The 19,939-nt window shown below is 42.3% G+C and overlaps 1 protein-coding gene across 5 annotated transcripts in view; it reads left to right on the forward strand.

Moving 5' to 3' along the window:
• The window catches only part of LOC141749207 (contactin-4), a 347,767-nt gene that overhangs the window by 300,526 nt on the left and 27,302 nt on the right, over window positions 1-19,939 (forward strand). For all 5 annotated transcript variants that reach the window (XM_074602291.1, XM_074602290.1, XM_074602293.1 and 2 more), the window contains one exon: window positions 4,603-4,730. In XM_074602291.1, coding sequence (XP_074458392.1) covers window positions 4,603-4,730 — 128 coding nt within the window. The remainder of the gene's footprint in view (window positions 1-4,602; window positions 4,731-19,939) is intronic.

The following is a 19,939-nucleotide window of genomic DNA, read 5'->3' on the forward strand; positions in this document are numbered from 1 at the left end:
GAGATATGGCAGATGTATCATGAGCTGAAAAATAACGACTAATAGATCAGACCAAAATGATTACGTGCTGCTGTTTTTCCTCATACTGCTCCAGGTCTGCCTGACCTCTTCCATCCATCTCCCTGGGCAAGTTAGTACTGCTGTATTGATCCTGGCCGTGCTGATGTGGCCAGGATGCCGAGGTGGGTCCTTTCACAGCAGCTTGGGTTTCTTTGGATAGCAGCGCTCTGTGCAACTGTAGCACACACTTAGATATTTGTCATCCATGAAGATGCACAAGAAAGCTAGAGAGGAACATTTACAAGGGCATGTAGTGATAGGACACAAGGGGTAGTGGCTTCAAACTGGAAGAGAGGAGATGTAGATTAGATATCAGGAAGAAATTTTTCACTATGAGGGTGGTGAGCCCCTGGCCCAGGTTGCCCAGAGAAGCTGTGGCTGCCCCATCCCTGGAGATGTTCAAGGCTAAGTTGGACAGGGCTCGGAGCAACCTGGTCTAGAGGGAGGTGTCCCTGCCCAGGGCAGGGGGTGGGAACTAGATGGTCTTTAAGGTCCTTTCCAACCCAAACCAGTCTGTGATTCTGTGCGTCTTTCTCCTTCACGTACTTTTCAAGGTTGACACCAGCCAAATAGCCCAATGCCTTAAGACATTTCCATTCCTGCAAAGCTGGCAAAGGGCTCTCGCAGCGTCGCCGAGAAGCTGCTGTGGACACTGTGTGCCTGTCGGGTGTGGAAAAAGCTGGTTTAGGATAATGCAAAGTGTTCAGCTTGCAACTTCTTCCATTTGCTGCTGCAGTGGCAGAAATAAAAATGGGCAAGGAAGGCTAGGGAGGAATGTTTTCAGCATTTTTAAAGGTCCTTTGTCCCCAGAAGAGTTTTGATCAAAACACTGACAAGGTCAGCTCTTCCTGGGGTAGAACCCAAAGTTTCAGTTTAGGAAACAAACAATCCTTTTATCTCCTAATTTCAGATGTGCCTCTGCTCTCTGTGGACCTGAAATCTCCAGTTGACAGCGCAGACCGACAGATTCTCTCTTACAAATGCTATGTTTAAAATAGATGACCTTTCTTTATATAAGGATGCTAAACTATCCTATATCATCTTTTTTTTTTCAAATGGATATTTTAATCTTCTTTGATTTTTCTGTGATATTAGCAGTGACCATGAGACAGGTTATCACTAGAGCAGTTGCATTAACCTGTACAAGAAGAGATTTATATTTTTAGTTGTTGTAGTTAGTAGTGTCGGGGAACCCAGAATATTCGATAGTAAGTCAGTAGCTCATTTTTTGAGTTTGTAGTGGTTTAAAGAGGTGCTTACTCAGGAACCAGCACTTTGTTCTGAAGTAATACCTGTGTTTATCGGAAATGTGGTTTATTTTGATGTCTTCCTAGGCATCTTATTAGAAAACATTTTGGGGGCGTGTTTCGGAAGAGGAAGAAAGCATACTGAACGGTGCTTCATTTAATTTGAACTTTGTGTCTTGAAAGAACTTTTTCAACCAAACTGCTAAAAGTGGTTGATGAAGGGGGTGTTTGCTTTCGTGCCAATTAGCAGTTTGAGAACCCTCAGTGGCCTGAAATGAGCCTCTCCTCTCGTTTAATGCAGATAGGCCTGCACAGAAAATTTGTGAATTAGCAAAATCAGTGAAAGTCCTCCCTGCTTTCTCAACTAACTGTAACAAATTTCAGAGTGTTAAAATAATTACTTGTTAACTTCTAACACATTGGATTCAAATTAGAGGATGAAACATTCAGTGTAGAAAAGCACCTTCAGCAAAAAGAGCCCCATAACCATAAGGCCTCCTAATCAATGAGTCACAGTAAGGTTTTAATGGTCTGATTTATTTTAAAAAAAAATCAGTTAACTTGCACAATTATTTGTCGGTTTTAATGCTGGTTGTTTACGGGAGTGTGTGGGGAATTACTTAGTTACCAGATGAGAATTAAACGTGCCCGCAGATTCTGCAGGGAAGGGGTTTGGAGAACTTGGTGCAAGTCTCACCTGAACTCTTTGCAGCATGTTACCAGGGAAAAAGGATATCTGTGTGCTCAAAAGTAACGCTTTCCGCTTAGAAAGGGAAGGAAATAAAGATGGCACTAACTCCCCGAGATGTGCCAAAGCCAATGGTGGACTGACTGTCCGCATCAACAGGTTGTCTCCGGGGTGATCCAGTCCACATTAGTTGCAAACTAATTTTACGTTGGGACTAAAGATGACTTTGAAGCAAACCAATAGCATGGGAAATACAGAGACAGAAAAGGCATTAGAATTTGAAATTAAAGCTGGCTTCATCAACGGATACAATTAAAATGATCTATGGAAGCGATTATACAGTAAATAGTTTTCAACGATATGGCTAAAAATAAAACATAAATAAATTAAAAAAAATAATATCTCAACTGTACAGAAATAGTCTAAAACATCACATTTTTCTGGATTTCTTGGGATGTTAAACATGCTGCAGGATCGAGTGCAGAGCCTGGCAGGGGCAGTGACGGCGCCGGGTGGTCCTTCTTGAGCCAGAGCATATTGCTGAGCTTGTTCTGTCGCGTATATTGATTTGAATTTTAATGTGTGCCAAGGGCACCTTCAACTTTCAGAAAGGCACTATTGTTTCCAAAGACCTGAAATTGATAACAGCAGTAAATAATTCCTTGGGACCTCCTGGTGCTGCCGCTGCCCGGGCTCCTGCACTGGAGGCCAGTGTGGCAAGTCCTGTGCTCCAGTGCACATTTAATGTAATACGTGCATTGATTTGTGCCAACATAGTGGTGAAGATAAGAGACAAGTAGCTATATACTACTCTCTTCCAATTATTGAGCTGGAGCAACTGCTACAGAAGCAAATATATGGCACTAGAGTCCTGCAAAAATAAATTACAATAGTGAATGTTACTGACTGCCACAATTTGGAGACCTATAAGCCAGTTGAGAAACTTCTATTAATATCACCGCTACTGATGTGTGAAATATGACCTCTGTCCCTGGGCTCTGCCAGCTGGCCTGCGTGGTGCCGTGCTGCTGCAAGAGCAGGTCAGGGAGAGGGTAGCCAGGACAGGGATTTGGTGGCTGCTGTTGGAGCATCTTGCACTGTCTTCCTCATCCTCTCTCGATACTGTCATAAAGACATTCTAAGTGTCCCATTTTTGGAAGCAGGTCTATGCATGTGGACTGAGTAGCCCATGTGTGCCCATCAAGAGAGCAGGGCATGACAAAAGCCACCCACAGCAGCTCCCTTAGGTGAGACGATGTCTCCTGAGTCTTGCTGGAGACCCTGCTCAGCCCAGGGCTGGCAAGGTCCGATGCCCTTTGTGCTTGTGCCCATGCCTTGTCTAACACTGATACTTCATTCAGCTGCCTCAGTGCTGTCCTATGACTGCGAGAAAAGGCTCGTGCCCATGCGTATGGTCTGTTTCTTAAAGCCTTTTGAGGTGGGAAGTGCCATCTGGGCACTTCTGCCATGGTGCAAGTATTGTTTCCTCCTAATTTCTCAATCCAGTTGCACAGAGCTTGATTGGCGTTAAGGATGCAGGAAGGCTTCTTCATTTTCTTTCAGATTAGGTAAATTGGGAAATAAGTGAGCAGGAGAAGGCAGGAATTAATACAAGATTTTTCTGTGCAGATCTGAAAGTGGCTGAAGGCGAGAATGCAGGTTGTGGCCCAAGACAGCACAATTGGGCAGACAACTAAGTATTTTGCTAAAAGAGGTGATATTTGGCTGGGGAAAATGTTTTTCAGGTGTCTGCTTCGATTATGCCTCCTCAGGGCACAAGCCGTTCATGTTTCAATGGGGTTTACTGGGCAGGATCGGGTTTTCTGTTTTCATTGACTTAGAGCAGAGCAGAAGAAGATGGGACGGGAGCCAGAGCTAACTGTGAGCACCAGGCGAGCCTGGAGTGCCACCCTTGTGCAAGAAGACGGGCCGGGGATCAACCCAGGATTTAACCTGCCTTCCCCCACTGCCTCCCCCCATCCGAGAGACGCGTACCACTGCAGAGAATGGCACTGTTGTGATGGGGAGCATGTATGCAAGGAGGAGGACGGGAATGAAATAGGCTAATATTTTTTTTAGCCTGCAAGTGTGACTGCAGATAAGCCCCGCGGGCTGAGCTATGCTGCAGGCAGGGAGGTGGAGAGCGCGGGGGCGGGGGGCAGCTTGGCAGCGTGGTACCCTCGCTGAAAAGCCATCAGCCTTCCTGGGGAAAAAAAAAAAGCAGCAATGAAACACCTGCTTCATTGCATCTGTTGGGCAGAAGCTTTTACATTGTTAAGCAGTGAGCGTGGAGATTTTTTAGATGTAGCACGTGTTGCGAGGGTTGTCATGGTGAGCGCTGAATATCAAAGTACAAACACGCGTAAAACCTACACAAGCTGCTGGTGTGTAAATTAAAGTTGCCCTCAAGTAAAGACATGGAAAACTCATGTAAATGATGCATTCAGTATTTATGAGTTGTGTCCTAAGAGATTTTTGTCAGCTAAAGTCCCTCTGTAATGGGCAACCGACTCTCTGTTGTTCAAACCATCAATAATTAATGCAGACTCAAAAGAGTTTTATGTTAACTTAAAAAATATATAACTTTCATGTCTGCTGTCTTTCCAGAATCACTGTTTTGGATGATGGGAGCCTCCGGATTGTCAACGTCACCAAGTCCGACGCAGGGAGTTACACCTGCGTGGCAACAAACCACTTTGGGACGGCAAGCAGCACGGGCAGTCTGGTTGTGAAAGGTAATTGCAGTTTTTATTGCATATGACTGGTATTCCATCTTAGCGTCTAAGAGCGTCCGAAGCAGCCCTGCACGTGCTGCACCTTTCCCCTCTGATGCAAGTTGAATCTGGGGGGATTAAAGCGTCTTTAGCATCTCGGAAACCTGCTGAGCCTCGTGGCTCAGAGAGGACCACGGAAGGGCTCTGGGATCACGCCGAGTGATGGTGCTCACAGGAAGTTAATGCATTTGTTTTCACACATAGTTTAAAATTATACTGCAAATGATACGGGAATTGTAACACAAAGCCAGGTCCCTGGTCCGTGGCGTTGACGTGTTTCTAGCAATGGCCAGTAATTGCGCTTGAGAAATACTTTCTGGTGCCGCAGCCAGCTGTGTCCTAAGATTCAGTTTTGCAAAGGACGTGCTTGTGCAGAAATGTTGCCCTCAGGATGCCAAGATTAGGTGGTGTCCTTTAAAAACATGTCGTGGCTAGTTCAGCTTCATTTATTCTTGTTACTCTTAAACTTCTGTTATCTTTTTAAAAAACATCCGAGCTCTGTAATACAGTTTACCTGTTTTCAGAGTGATACAAGAGTTTTCACCCTTGCAACTGAGTGTCATAATTTTTTAAAAGATGCACAAACTCTAATTTAATTTCATCTTTTCTTATCCAGGGCTGAATTTCTGCATTTTGGGAATTCCGAGTGTTCATTCATGTGTGTGTGTGTGTGTGTGTTCAGAATTTTTTTGTCAAATATTTTTTTCAAAAGCAAAAATATTTAAAATAATTTGATAAACAATGAGAGACACTGACTAAAGTCTTAAACTAATTTTTGGTCTGCTTATGAGTAGTCTGATGTCTGATGAATTATTATGGGCAATGAATATATAGATTATCACACTTATAATCACTCTCCCATCTCCTCCTTATTTGGGGAAAAAACCTATATTGGATAACAAATCAGGAAAGATTGATTACAAAGCAATAAATCAATCGCAGAGCTCTAATGCTGTCAGTTTTAATTCTCCCTTATATTGGCATTGATGGATAGTATTTGGTTAGAGGCTCTCCCCATCCCTTATTTTTATGGTGTATATAGGGAATACTTTAAAATGTTTCAATGGAAGTTTTACTCTGTGGTTTTTATAGTCAGAGCAGATTTCAGAAAGGAATGTCAGGATCAGGCCGGCGCTGAGAGAGCTGGTGAGCCCCTGGTATCGGCACAGACCGCAGGTGACAGGTTTTTTCTCTGTTTTTCTCTGAGCAAAATGTTTGGCTCTGCCTTCGCTCTCCCCTGAGGGACGTGTGGTTAGATGGGATGTTCCTGGGGTTGTGCTCCACCGCACTCGGCCCTTCTGCTTCCCTTACACCAAGGGGCCAAACAGTGCAGCCCCAAGGTGGAGGGCTGTGTTACCCTTCATATCTTCTTTGTAAAAGGAGTGCTGTAGCACATAGACACCAAGAGTTCGTCAGGTTTGGAGTTGATTTGAACAGCTTGCATAGCATTTGTCCCTGGCCGAGCCTGTCCCTGTGAACAAAACCAGAGACAAGTGAAGACGGGGGTCAGATCTCGCTGTGAGCTGACTCTGCCTTTTCTTAATCGCTGTTGTCCTGAGGAGGCACCCACAATAAATCGTTGGGAAAGCGCCGCTTGGGGACAACAAACATAAAAAAGACCTTGTCAATTATTAAAAGGGTCGATCAGCTACTGTCTGCCCCAGAGCAAAACAGTGACCGCAGCTCAGACGTCCTTCCCAGGACCCCTCAGGACCGCAGGAGGGTGGTGTGTGCCCGGCAGCGGGAGGCACTGGCTGCATCCACAGGCACGGCCAAGGTCGTCCTGGTTTTTGGAGTGCTGCGGGGCACTGAGGGGTCTGGATTGGGGTCTGCAGTTCAGGGACCACTTGTACCACCGTAAAAAAAGCTAATTGTTGAAAATAGGACTGTTCGGTTTCTGTTATTGAAGAGTCATGCTTCTGTAATTCCTGGCTTAGCCTTTCTTCCTCGCGGTACCCGAGGAATAGCCCCTAACTCTGAGCTATTGTACCTGATCTTTGGGTTCACATGGTTTACAAATCACTTTTCTTTGCGGTAAGGTTATAAAGGTTTAGCAAGTACTTTTTTCTCCCTCAGTGCTCCGTTTTAACTCGATTCCATTAGCATTAATGGGAGCGACACATGTGCATGAAGCAGAGAATAAACTCTTAAGCCTGAGATGTGGATATTAACAGCAAACTGAGAAATGCAATTTCAAAGTCTATCCCATAAAAGGTATAAAAGAGCAGAAACTATTCTGAACTCCAAATGAACTGTGTAAAATACTGTATTTTATACTGAAATGCTTGAGTTTCTCTGCCCTAAGTAAAACACTGGCAAGTTTGGACGGAAATATGACCGAATACCCTATTTTAACTCAGTTTTGTGGTGTACAAAAAGACTAATTTATCAGCTGATGAGTTTTTTGACCTTAAGAGATGCTTATATTCTTTTCTAAATCATGTCATTGAGTTAAAAAACTGTGAAGGTCAAAAGACGTTTTCTCTAACCTTCCTGTGTTCTTCCATTAATATTGCGGGTTCTCCTTTTTTTTTTTTTTTTTTTTTTAATTTTCTTTCTCTCTCAGGGAGAGATGCCGACAGTGTCAAAGACAGTGTAGACAAGGATGGGAGGAGGAGGAGGAGAATATCTGTTACACCAGAACCAAGGAGCTTAAAATAAATCTCTGGCAAACAACCAGAGAGGGATGAATAAATATTCATATTATGCATGAGTAGACAGCTTAAAAAATGTGAAATTCTGACGCGTGCCCATAGGGCTGTGTATTAACATGCTGTTGTCAGAGCTGGTGAACCTTCGTGGTTTTCCGAACCACTGAGACTGTGGTTTGGGTTTGTGTTGTTGGTTGGTGCTAAATGAGAACCATTCTGGCCTCCGAGACCTGAAATCTTGCAAACTTGCATGTACAGTTTGACCTTTAAATTAAAAACAGGATTGAATTTGTAAGGGTAGAGCAGAATCCCGCAGACAGTGTTCAGAGCTATGTAAAACACGGCATGTGTTTACATGTAGTATATAAATATTAATTTTCCATCTTCCTTTTTCCATTTTTTCCCTATACTTGAGGCTAAATGTTCAATTCTTTCAACACTGAGAAAGAGTATAGACTTTCTCAGTACTTGGGGATTAAATGACAAATAGCGTAAACAGATGTAGACTGAACAATATGAGTTTATTTGTATTTAACGTAGTGATATAAACTGGCTAATACAGCAGAAGCTCTGAAATGGGAAACTAATTTCAAGGTGTTGCAATAAAAGCTCTGAATATAGGAGGTGGAAGGAGAGGCTCCTGGTGCCAACGTCCCAGCTTGCGCAGTGACCGAGACCCAAATGGAGTTTCTCTGGCAGCATGAGGTATGGAAGAAGCAGCGAAAACAAGCAAATGACAGAATGCAGAGATGCCACCGTTTCTTTCACAGGATGAGAAAATCCTTGTCATGCAGCTCATTTCCCAGCAGGTGCACTAAAGATTTCGATGAGCCTGTGGCCACCTTTGCTTTTCTGATGTCGGAGGTAAACAGGTCGTGGCACCCACCGTAGACACGTGTGGCTTCCTCTCAAACGTCTGCTGTCCTTCTGGCTGTGTTCTAAGCTGTAAATCTATCTATATATAAAAATAGATGTATTTATATGAATTTTTATATACATTTATATATACATTTTTATACAACTCTATCTATAAATCTAATAATTCAGCTTGGCTCTGCAGCCTGTATCTGGATGGTGCGGTCCTTTGTCATTTCCAGGTCGGCAGCGGCGGTTGCAGAGGTGAGCAGAGCTGCTGCTGTGTCCAAACTGGGAGCTGTGGGTGTGCAACTGGTGACGGGGAAGCACCAGCAGGGACTGCTGTCCCTGCTCATGGGGTGGCCGAGGTGCTCTTGGGTTTCAAAGCACTCCAGCCTGCCAGAAACAGCTTTTCGTACCATTTATTATCCGGTTGCCTTTGATTGCGGACCAGCATGACCCAGGTCCTTTCCAGTCCCCTTATCTCTGTGGTTTAATGGGCAGAAGCAGCATGTGAATGCCTGTTAGAGCCTGCACGTTTCTGTTCTTGTCGGGAAGTACAGCAATTCCGCTCACATTGTTGCATCTCCGACAAAGGCAAGTTCCGATGACTTTATTTGCCTGTTTCATTATGATGCACCTTTAACATTTTCCTACTGCTATTAGCTCGTCTCGTTTGGACTGTCAGGGGAGGCCTCAAGGCAGTAAAAGCAAGAGAACTTTTGTTAGCTGGTATCCATAGCACTTTAGCAGAAAAAGAATACAAAGATAATGTCAGTAGGTTATTTTTTCCTCACGCTTGAATAGCCTGATAGTCTTGATTTTGTTCAGCACAGTGATCCGAATTATTTTCTATAAAATTGCATATTTTCCATTCCAAGCCTATTCCTTTGTGTGAACGTTGAATTGTTGTATTGCATTTAAAATTGAAACGATTGATTAAATACGGTAAATTCCAGTCCATTATTGAGTAACTTTTCAGAGACTTCAAATGTTATTGCCTTTAAACCTGCAGTTTTTACTGTGTTATTCTAGTCCTTTAAAAGTAGCTGGGCTCATAGTTCGGGGCAGTGCTGTGCTGATCCGCATGGACACAGCGTTCGCGCTCTCTAAAGATGCGATGGCCTTCCTGGCCCCTCTGGCCATCTGTGGTTGTCACCGTTTCGACGTTAATTGATTGATATTGAACTATGTTCCTTGGAAAATGCATTGTGCTTGCCTCATATCCATGGAGTGGATTTAAACTACTATGGATTGTCTTAGTAGATAAGGAGTAACCATTTTTTCATATTCAGAGATTATGAATATTATGCTGCCCCTGAAGAACTGACGAGTTCAGTTCTCAAGCTCCACAGGTGTGCGCCAGTGGAGAGACGTCGCTCTCTAATGCCTGACCATCTGTCTGCTATTGCATGTTTCAGGAGTTTTGGGTGGAACGTGGCTGATAATGCATGGTGCAGGGTTTCTTCAAGTCATTTGTGGCTTAATTTCCACATAATACAGTAAGCTGGTGTGTGCTAATGAGCAGACATGCAATCAAACAGAATTGCTTAGGCCTCCTTTTCCATTTGGGCATAAAGTTCCTCGTTTGGGCTGAGGTGACTTTGATACCTTCATACCCATCAGCCTTCTGAAGCTGAACAGCGCAGAAGCTGGGGCAGATGTGTGTGCACCAACAGTGCTCGTCATGAAACACCGGCTGCGGAATTTCACAGCAGTAGTTCTTTTTGTAGTTCTTTTTACCTTTGAAGACATCATCATAACCTCCCATAATTGTGTTAAAGACAACTTAGTGTAATGCCTTCACTTTGATGCTTTTTTTTTAAATGTATTGTTTACAAACTTCAGGGTCCAGGCAGACTTTTAAATTAATCCCATGTTTATGTTATAGTAGACTGAAGAATAAAACTTAGAAAATAGGTCAAAATCAGATGGAGAATCATACAGTCGGAATAATATCCCTCATGGGTTTTCAGAGAATTATTTTATTCTTTTAGAAATGTTCACACATTACCATGATTCTGATTTTTTTTAATTGGATATTCATAGTTACACTCAATCCAGAGTGAATATCCAGAACATTATTGTACAAGTTTTAGATCACAGTTGTGCGTTCCTTACCAAATTATTTCCATCCTTAGTGTATGTGTCTATTTATATCTTGGTTTGTACTTCAAAATAATTTATTTCCGTGATCCCAGAGACTGATTCTGCATATCAGAGCTCGTATAGCTGACTCTGTTCTTCAGCATCTGCTTTGGCATCAGCGCCAGCCTTCAATCTACCGCCGTGGCCGGTTGTGCTACTGAGATCAGCAAACGCTGGGCTTGTTGACAGCTGAGCTGGTTCTCAAATGCTGCCATTGCTGACTCCATCAGTAGCAAAAGATGGTGTTTAATAAACCTGATTTTCTCTTAGTCAAAAATACATGTTTTGAATTAATTCTACCAACCTGTGCAGAAGTGCTGGGTGCATTACCACAGTGGCTCTGTGTGTTAGGGTGTGCTCTGAATGGGTCTGGCTGCAGAGGAACCGTGCAATGGTTTTACTTTGCAGTTGCATGAAATCCTAGTCTTTCTATAAGGAGTTTGTGTATTTTCATGTGTCCTTTTTTTTCCCGTTTTTAATCAGTGAATACAGATAACTCTAGCACCATGGATTTTCCCAGCTGTTCTCAGCTATGTCAGGAACTACTTCTGAGTAACCAGGATATCAGTTGCTTGGCTTGGAGGTTCAACTTTTTTCCCCAAGAGGGCAGAGTAAGCCATACATTAAGATGTTGGGTTTGTTTTTTTTTACATTAACCAGGGGGAAAATACAGCAGATACTCAAATCTGTTGACCCATTTAAGCACTATCCGCATGACTAGAAACCCTCTCTGTACCTCTCTGATTCTTCCCCCATCAGACGCGCCACTGGTTCTTTGCTCATATGGAAAGCTGTCCCAGGAAGCTATTGCAGGCTTTTTCTACACCATCCCTCCATATGTCTTGGGTTTAGTGGTTAGTCATTTTGAAACATGAATAACCCCTCTGTCACTCTTGCTGAGGTCTGTCTTGATCCTTCCATGTTTAAGGTTATGCAAGGTCTTTATTTTTCTTTCCTCGTGGTTCGACTCAATCTAATTTAAATTCATATTGGTTGTGCCTCAGCCCTTAAGAAAGGACCTGGTTAAATGGCACCTGGTGTTGAAAGCACAAAATACAATTTAAAAAAGAGAGGCAGAGTTTACAGTAATAATCCCAGAGCAGCACTTCAGGGCTGTCCATATTTTATGGGCTTTTTATAATTATGCTGGATAGCACACGAGGTGTGTGTTCACCTGGTATCAAAGCCAAGATTTTCTACACTTACCAAAGAATTGGAACTCTGAAAAAGGCAAAAGTTTTATTACTGTTAAAGGCTTTTTTAGTAGTTGCTGGACACAGTTTTTATATGTAGTCCACAAATGAATGGATATTCCTTATATGGTGTAACACATTGTTTTTAAAAAATTCAGGGAGAAAAAGTCAATTTAGAGTACAAACTGTTGGTCTCCAGAATCTCTAAATCAGGGGTTTGTAGGCAAAAATAGGATTAGAGAGCGCTATAGAGACGGGTAAGCACTGAGTTATTCATGAGTACATGTTGCTGTATTCTCATGTTCAGGTTTCTGAGTTTGAAAATCTGTCTTGACTTCTAACTCACAACCAGTAGCAAATGCTTGACTTTAACAATTGACAATGAAAGCAATGATCTTTGGCCATAAAATTGCAAAGGAATATATTCAGCTCTAATTGGACTATTTCCACCGACACCAATTATTTCTAGGACACAATTAAGGGTATTTTGCTAGGTTTAAGTAAAACATGAAAGGCACAATTATAAATGCAAGAGCTGTGCATCTGCCGCATCTTCTCCTCCTTCCCCTCAACCATGGTTGCCCCAACGCTTCAGGCTGCGCTTTGCTGGATCTCCTTAATGAACCCAGTGTGGAAAAACTTCACGTAGAAGCTGGTGATGGGGCTGGTATACAGTAGGTACCTCAGGGTCCTTGCAGCTTTTAAGGAGCTCTTCTCCATCTGGCACTTCAAACACAAGGTTTAATCAGGTATTTTATGGTTTCAGGCAACCGACATGTTTATTTCTAACTTAAACCACAGTCGAGGTTGTTGTACGATGCCTATCCAAATTGCCTTCTGCAGTTGTAAGGAGCTCACCTTTGTGTTTCAGAGCTGGGAGGTGCATCTCCCCTGCGTGTGTCACACCTGAGTCTGGTAGACATCTAGGTTTTCTCCCAGCTCCGTTCAGGTGAGAACCTGAGGTCATCAGAAAAATCAGGTCAGGCCCAAAGCACCCCAGGGAGGATGAAATAGCTGTGTATCATGTCAGCATTTCCATTTTTCTGACAGTTAATTGAAGCAAAAAGGTTGTAATTATTCTGAGATTAGAGAAGTGGCAAAATGAGAAGCAGATGCCTCGTCTGCTGTCGAGCCTTCCCTAAAGCCACCCCTCCTTGGTTCTGCTCAGATGCATCTTTTGCTTTTGATTTCCTTCATGTGAACTTGTCAAACACGACAGCCACGGGCTGCTGGCGGCGTTGTGCTGGAGAAGGGTGGGCACCTTGCTCCAACATCAATGGGGTTCATAACAAGCATCAAAGGGACCGGCCCGTGGCTGGACATTCCCCTCCCCCTTTGGGGACATGTCGTAACACAAGTTGGTGGTCAAACTGTTGAGTGAGACTTGACTCACAGCTCGGGAATGAGCAACGCAGGAAGAGCTGGTGGTTTCTTATTTGGGAGGGGAAAAAAAAATTAGATCAGCTGCTAAGGACAAACCCAGTAAATGGCAAAGAAACATGGAAATGAAATGAGCTGTAAAATACCAATGGTTTGCTCTTTGGGCTAGTTGAATGAAGTAAGTTAGTTGGGTTTTTTTTCTTGTAAACACTTACTGATCATAACAAATAAAACTTGTAAACATAATACAACTGTTAAGCTTCATTAAATTTGCAGCAGACAATTTTTTTCAGGCAATTCAAAGGGTCTTCTGTAGTACTGATTCAGTTTAATTGAACATATTACCACAAGCAGACAATAAGAAATATATTGAAGATATCCATCTGGCTTGCACTGAAAACCTTGTGCGTTCCGTTTTCTGTGCCTGTCACAGGCCTTACTAATTGCCTCATTTTGGCTGTTTTACAATCAGGGTGATTTAGCCATTAATGTGATAAAAGTCATCTTGGTGAAGAGCTTGATATTAAAAAGCATAGATCTCCCGCCTATCTCTCTTGCCAATTTCAGACTTATCTCTAGCATTATTAGAGTTATATTTTTAAAAGCAGAAATACAAATATATTGACTCTTACGAAACAGCTTCTCCAGGTACTTTGCCTATCTGATTCTGATGTACAGAGTGCCACTTGGTGTGAAATATTTGCACTGGATAATGGTAAATGCAGCAGTTTTCTTCCCCCCAGTTCTCCCAGCACCACCTTCCCCTTTCCGGTCTGTGTCCCTCCAACCCCCAGCCAACCTTCAGGCACATCGGGGGTCTTAAAACTGGTAACTGCACAGGTGAATAAGGAATTCAAGACAAGAGCAAGTGGCTGTTGGTTATAAATATACCTGATTCAACACATAATGTGGAAAAGAAATACTTTTTGTAGAAAAGTTCAACCATTATGTCTGTATACCCTATAGAAGGGGGGGGGGAAAAAAGATTTCACATTTCTGTTCTGTATCCCTATCTTAAACTCGCAATGTATTGCAGAGTCAGCATTATTGCAACCTCTCCTGCCATAAAAAAAAGGTTTAGAATAATTCCTTAAAAAGCTCAGCACTTTTGTTTTAGGAATTTTCTTGTCCACTCCCAAAAAAGCAAGAGGTTCGGGAGTTCTCAGTCATCAATAGAAGATGGGGTTGTTTAGCTCATCGTTGAAGATCAAATCCATACATCAGCTGAAAGAGCAGATGACCTATAGGTTAAACACAGACTCTTAATGAGGCGAAAGCAGGTTAATTACTACTTTTCATCAACTTGCTCCAATTTATTTTAACATGATCCATTTCAGACAGAAAGGTTAAAATATTTTTCAGTTTTTGAATACAAATGAAAACCCAACATAGTTAAAATGAAGCCCTAGATCAAAGACTTCTGATAGCTATTTTAATCAAAATTAATGTAGTGCTTTTGATTATATGTGTGTGTGTTTATGTGTGTGATTGTATATAGAATATAAGCAACAAACTATTCTATTCAATAGTTCATTTCCTAAGTGAAGAAGACTAGCCAGAGCTTATTAATTGCAAATTACTGTCAGACTGGGGGTGGTTACAAATTCCTAAGAAAGGGAATGTTCGACTTAATGTTTCCCACCCATTTCCATGGCTGCTGCAGAGCATTACTTTAGCTCTTGGAGAAGAGCTGCTATGAGAAGCAGGAAAAGCTGAGGTCTGTAGGATGAGGCAGCCTGGTACAACCCCGTTATTGAGGCGGTACCAGCTCACAGAGCCCCAGGAGTGTGCTCCAGAGAATAAGTCACTTGGAGGTGGTTGAGCTGATGGACCTCTCCTGGTCCAGTGGCTCTGGCAGTTACAGTTCCTGCTCCTGGCTCTGGGCACGTGTGGGCTACTTAAGAAGAAAAGAGTCCATCTGGGGTTGGATATAAGGGGCCATATCTCCATTCCTGCAGCTTTGTGTGTCCTGGTGGAGTTACCAGGAGTTTCTGGCAGTGGAAGATCTGTCTCTTTGAGCTTTTAGTTTCATGCAACTCACTTGGTTTCTAGAAAACTAATCATGACAGTTGTACTGCTGTGGGATGTAAATCCCATGTCTATTCTCTTCTTTGCTCAGGAAGATCTCGCATTGTAAGTCTACTAACATTATGAGTCTGATCTTCATCCCAAAGGAGAATGCAGCTTGTCCTTTTCCAAAGCATGCAGTGGGATGAACTTCCAGATATGAGCTTCATGGCAATCCCACAAATCTTGGGTAAATTAGGGCCATACCTAAGAGGAAACAATACAACAGAGAAAACTGAGATCATTGTAGCATACAGTCCTGTTGTGGAAGATGGGAGCAGGTCTCCCTATAGCCGCTTCTCTCCACGTCAAAGTAATTCAGTCTGTGCAGGTGGGGCTCGGGGAGATAATGATCTAAATATGCCATGCATTGAGAAAGCCACTGCCCATCTCTGCTTCAGGTAAAGATGAAGGAAGCGGTGTGGGAGAATAAAGGGGGAAAGTGATAATGACTCTCCTATCCTTAAGAACTTTGTATCCTTGAAAGTAGTGACTAAGAACAGACTGGCCTGAAGGCTGTGTTTTTAACATCAAAGATACAGAGGAAGTGTTTAGAGAGCACATTTTCTGTCGTAGGAGGAAAAAGTGTGAGAGTGTTGAAGAAAAGAATCTGGGACGGTACTTGGGGAAATATCAGTCCTTTTGTGTATTTTCTCAGAAGGATTTTTGGAAGCAGCTTAGCAGAACCAAACTTCTGAGGTTTTGGGCTGTTGTGACTTTTCCTCACTGAGTCTAGCTGGATTGCAGAGAGGTGACTCAGAGTTGCTTATCAGATAATAATAGCCAAGTGGCACATGGATAAAGACAAGGAGTGATGGGGTTTGACACATCAGAGAGTAACTAAAGCGCTGCTGAACGATGATGAGATGGTGCTTGCAATATTAGGGACTCCTGGGACCTGATTTTCCCCTCTTCTAATGCAATTTAAGTAAGATTATGCGCAATCCCATCAAAGTTAATATGGAGACTAGAGTCCCTTGTCTTAATCCCAAAATCGTGATGGCAGAGGGAATTTAATATCAGACACCACCGGAATAGTTTAAGTTCTAGGTGTGCTGTATCACAGTGTTCAAGCCAGTCATTTGGGAATACGACATGAATGTCCTGTTCACGACTCAAAAGCAGGTTGACTCTGAAATGCAAGAAACTTTTGTCACTGAATTGACTTGCCATGGCTTGGGTTGGTTCTTTCTGTCTCCCTTTGTCACGCACATTTGGAATATGAATTTTGCTTTCATTATGTCTGAAGTTTTTAAGTGTATCATGAGGAACTAGTCATCAAAGCTGTAGGTTTTAGGGCTGTGTTTCCTTTTAGCTACATCGTGAATGTATCTAAATAATAATCTTTATTAGAGTTTATTTAGGAAGTCAGCAGTATTTCACCAGTGAAAATTTTGGTTCCTTCTGTGTCTAAGTGCAGAGTAGAAAGTCTCTGTAAAAATGCAAGCCTGAATTCATTAGTCCTGGTAATTAAAGTGTTTGGTGCCATTGACGATGAACATCATTCCCTGCAGCAGCCAGCCCCGAGTGGGAGTTTTGGGGAGAAATATTGCAGATGTGGGTGAAGCCCCAGCACAGCTGTGTGCTCGGGGCCAAAGACACCATCGCTGAAACCAGGCTGAACGGAGAGATGGCAGCGCCGGCATGCTGTTCATTCCTCCCCTGCTCTGGGTGCATCTTCACAAGTTGGATTTGATTCTTGTTTTGGAATCATTTACATAAGAAAAACTTGTGGCTAATTTGAAGTAAAATGCCATGTAACAGGATAAATGTCAAGGAAGCTTTTTAATGATGCTCTGTTGAATTTTTCTTCAGTAGAGTAGGAGCTGGGGATTTTGAGCAAGTTATAATGACGGGATGGTCTTGCTGGTTGTTATTTTCCTCACATGTGATCCTGCCTCCATCCTGCCCCTTCCCATGATTTCAGGACCTCGGGCGCAACCAACGAGACAGCAAAACAGTAGGACATCCCTCAGAAGAAGGGTTTGCCTGCTCAGTGTGTCACTAATAAATTGGGACATGGAGACAGGAGTCACTTCCCTGCAAGAGTGCACAGGACATAGAGACATCTTGCCTTCACCGGGAAACAAATTAGGTCTTTGTGGCCCAGAAATATTTTTTCAAGGTTTGTTTTCTTGGCTCTGTTCTTACTGTCACTTGATCTGTTCGGAAATAGCTGTTTGGGTTTCAGTCCAAACTGTGGCCTGTGGCAGTGCGGAAGACTTAACGGGGTTTCAAGAAAAAGTTAATCTTAAGTAAAAGTATCTGCTGCTCACAGTGGTGTAAGAAGACAAAACAGTTTATAATGAAGGTCTTATTTCCATTTTATATGCTGGGCAAATAAGGCAGCAGATACTTTTAATGAGTTGCTGAAGGTCAGTAAGGAGGAGAGCTCGGTTTATTCCCTCTCACTCCAAGGTCGGTGCTCGCGCTGGCCTTCCCCGCGCAGAGCAGCCCCGGCTCCCTGCCCCTCGCTTGCTTGTCTCCATCTCTTTTGGGTGGAGTTCTGTCAAGTGGAATTGTTCACCTTTGGGTGTGATTCAAAGTGTAACGGTTCCAACTGGTGCTGAAGAAGCTTTTCCCTGTGCTCTGGGTGCTCCTGCTGGGAATGCTGCCAGAGGACGGCCCTCACCCCCTCATGTTCCTTCTCCCTCCACTCGGCTCTTGGGATACTTCTAAATTCCAGAGGTTTGTAGCGGAGTTTGTATAAGTGCTGTTGTGCTTCCTTCATTTAACTTAAAATTGCAGGAACTTTTTGAAATGTGTGTTTTCCACAAGTTGGCTTGGATAGTCTGAAATTTTTTCTGTTATTTATATGTACAACTCAAATAAGAATTCAGTGTTAATGTTAACTAGAGGCATCTATTTTCTATTTGAAATAACAGTTTATTTAAACAGTTACTTCAATTTTGTTTTCAAATAATTTTAAAAAGAAGAAAATTGTATGTTCCTTGTAACATCAATAACTTTTTCTAAGGTTTTAGTTTATTAAAAACTTTAACTTTTTTATTTGAGGTTGACCTTTTGAGCTGACCTGACAAGATTTTTTTGAAACCGAAGATAATTTTTTAAAAGTTATTTGCATAATTGATTACCCTACTTGCCTGCCGGTTGTCATACCTTGTCCTGCCCAATGCATAACAACTTTTTAATTATGTCTTGTTGTTGGGATGTCATTTCCTGAGGCACTAGAGAAATGCCCAGATTTCTTTTTAGTGTAGATTGTAAATAGCTTGGGAATTTTAGATTCTTCTTTTGCGTGGCAGAGTCATTTCTCTGTGGGAGCTATTTGCAAGAAATTCTACTAATGATATTCTAATTATAAAATGGTAGGAGCAGATGCTGCTTTAGAGAAATACTCAGGTTGAAGGCATTTACGGGATGGATAAAGCAACCCACCCAGCAAATAAACCATTGGAAGAGCAGCAGGAGGTAGACGCTCCGTGGTGAAAATGGAGGTGGTCGTTTTTCCTATTGGCAGATAGCTGTGAGTTCAGTGGGACACTCTCTACGTTGTTCCTGGGGGGGTTATATTGAGTTTTATGTTCCAATGGAGATTCAAACTCTTTAATAGGCAAATATATTTGGTACTTACTAAAATTAGTGAATCTTGGCAGCCTGTTTTCTGTCGAGGTTTTTAGATTTTTTTGAGATCTGCCAAAAGGTGGAGGGAGGAAGGGCAAAAAGGAATCGTATGTTAGAAACAATCAAAGTTAGGGTAAGGGAGTAAGTCCTGATTGCTCATTAGAGCTCAACAGCACAGACCCACCGAACCTGAGGATTAAGGTGCCTGGAAGCAGCAGAGAACATGCTGAACCGGAATGGGTTTGTATTTTAAAAGCAGGGTTGAGAAGTGGTAAAATTGCTAAATGGCAGAAGTTTGACTTTGGAATCGTCCCTGGTGCTTTTTCCACTTAGTAATGAGCATCTATTCAGTAGGTCCCAGTTCTTTGCCTCCATAACCAAGAAAGTCACAGTCAGAGGAAATTGATGAAAATGATTTAGCAAGGACAAAACTCTCTTGTTCTTTTGTGGACGTAAGAGTTTTCCCCATCCGTGCAGTGTAATCCCTCAGGAGACATTGGCCAAACCAAGTTAGCAATGGAAATATTCAGTATATTCTGCTGATGTGCAGCATAGGGCTTGTAGTTTAAAATACAACTGTTAGATCTGATACCTAAGTTATGTTTCTAAGTGCTGGCCTTCACAAAGTCTGTCCAGTCACCGTCCCTGAGACAGGTCCTACAGGGGCAATGAAGCTGGCAAAGCATGCAAAAAATTGCTACATGTTCTAAATTCCTTTTTAATTGCACAAGAATCTTTAGCATTATCTTGCAGAAGTAAAATCTTAGATCCAGTGCTGCTCTTATTCTGCAGCAAATTGAAATTGTCAGGAAAAACAAAGACAAAAACCCTTAAAACGAAATACAAAAGTGACTGCAGTGGGCCTTGACACTTGACCAAATGAAAGCAAAAAGAGGTGCTTCCCTTCGGCTGGTTTTATAATACAGCTTAAGGGCAGGTGTGGGGCTGTATTTGTTACTGCAGCATGCGATAGCCAAAATCCCAATGTGAGGAAGATGGTGCCTGAAGTAAGTTAGGGACATCCCTGAACATACACAGCCACACATCATATAATAAGGAAAATAAATTCACTTTAGGTTATATGTAGATATATACAAGAATGGTACTGTGATACCCTTGATGTCTGTGTGTGTTTATGGCTCTATAGCAAGTATAGTTTGGTTATAACAATAAGGTATTGAGTATTTCTGAGAAATGATTGTGTTAATTTTGAGAACCGAGAGGTATTGTGTCTTCCTGCTAACTACATTATTGAATAAAATGGTATTTATACAGATACCATATTACAGCA

This window comes from Larus michahellis, chromosome 10 (genome assembly GCF_964199755.1).
Source record: "Larus michahellis chromosome 10, bLarMic1.1, whole genome shotgun sequence".
In the NCBI taxonomy this organism is placed as follows: Eukaryota; Metazoa; Chordata; class Aves; order Charadriiformes; family Laridae; genus Larus; species Larus michahellis.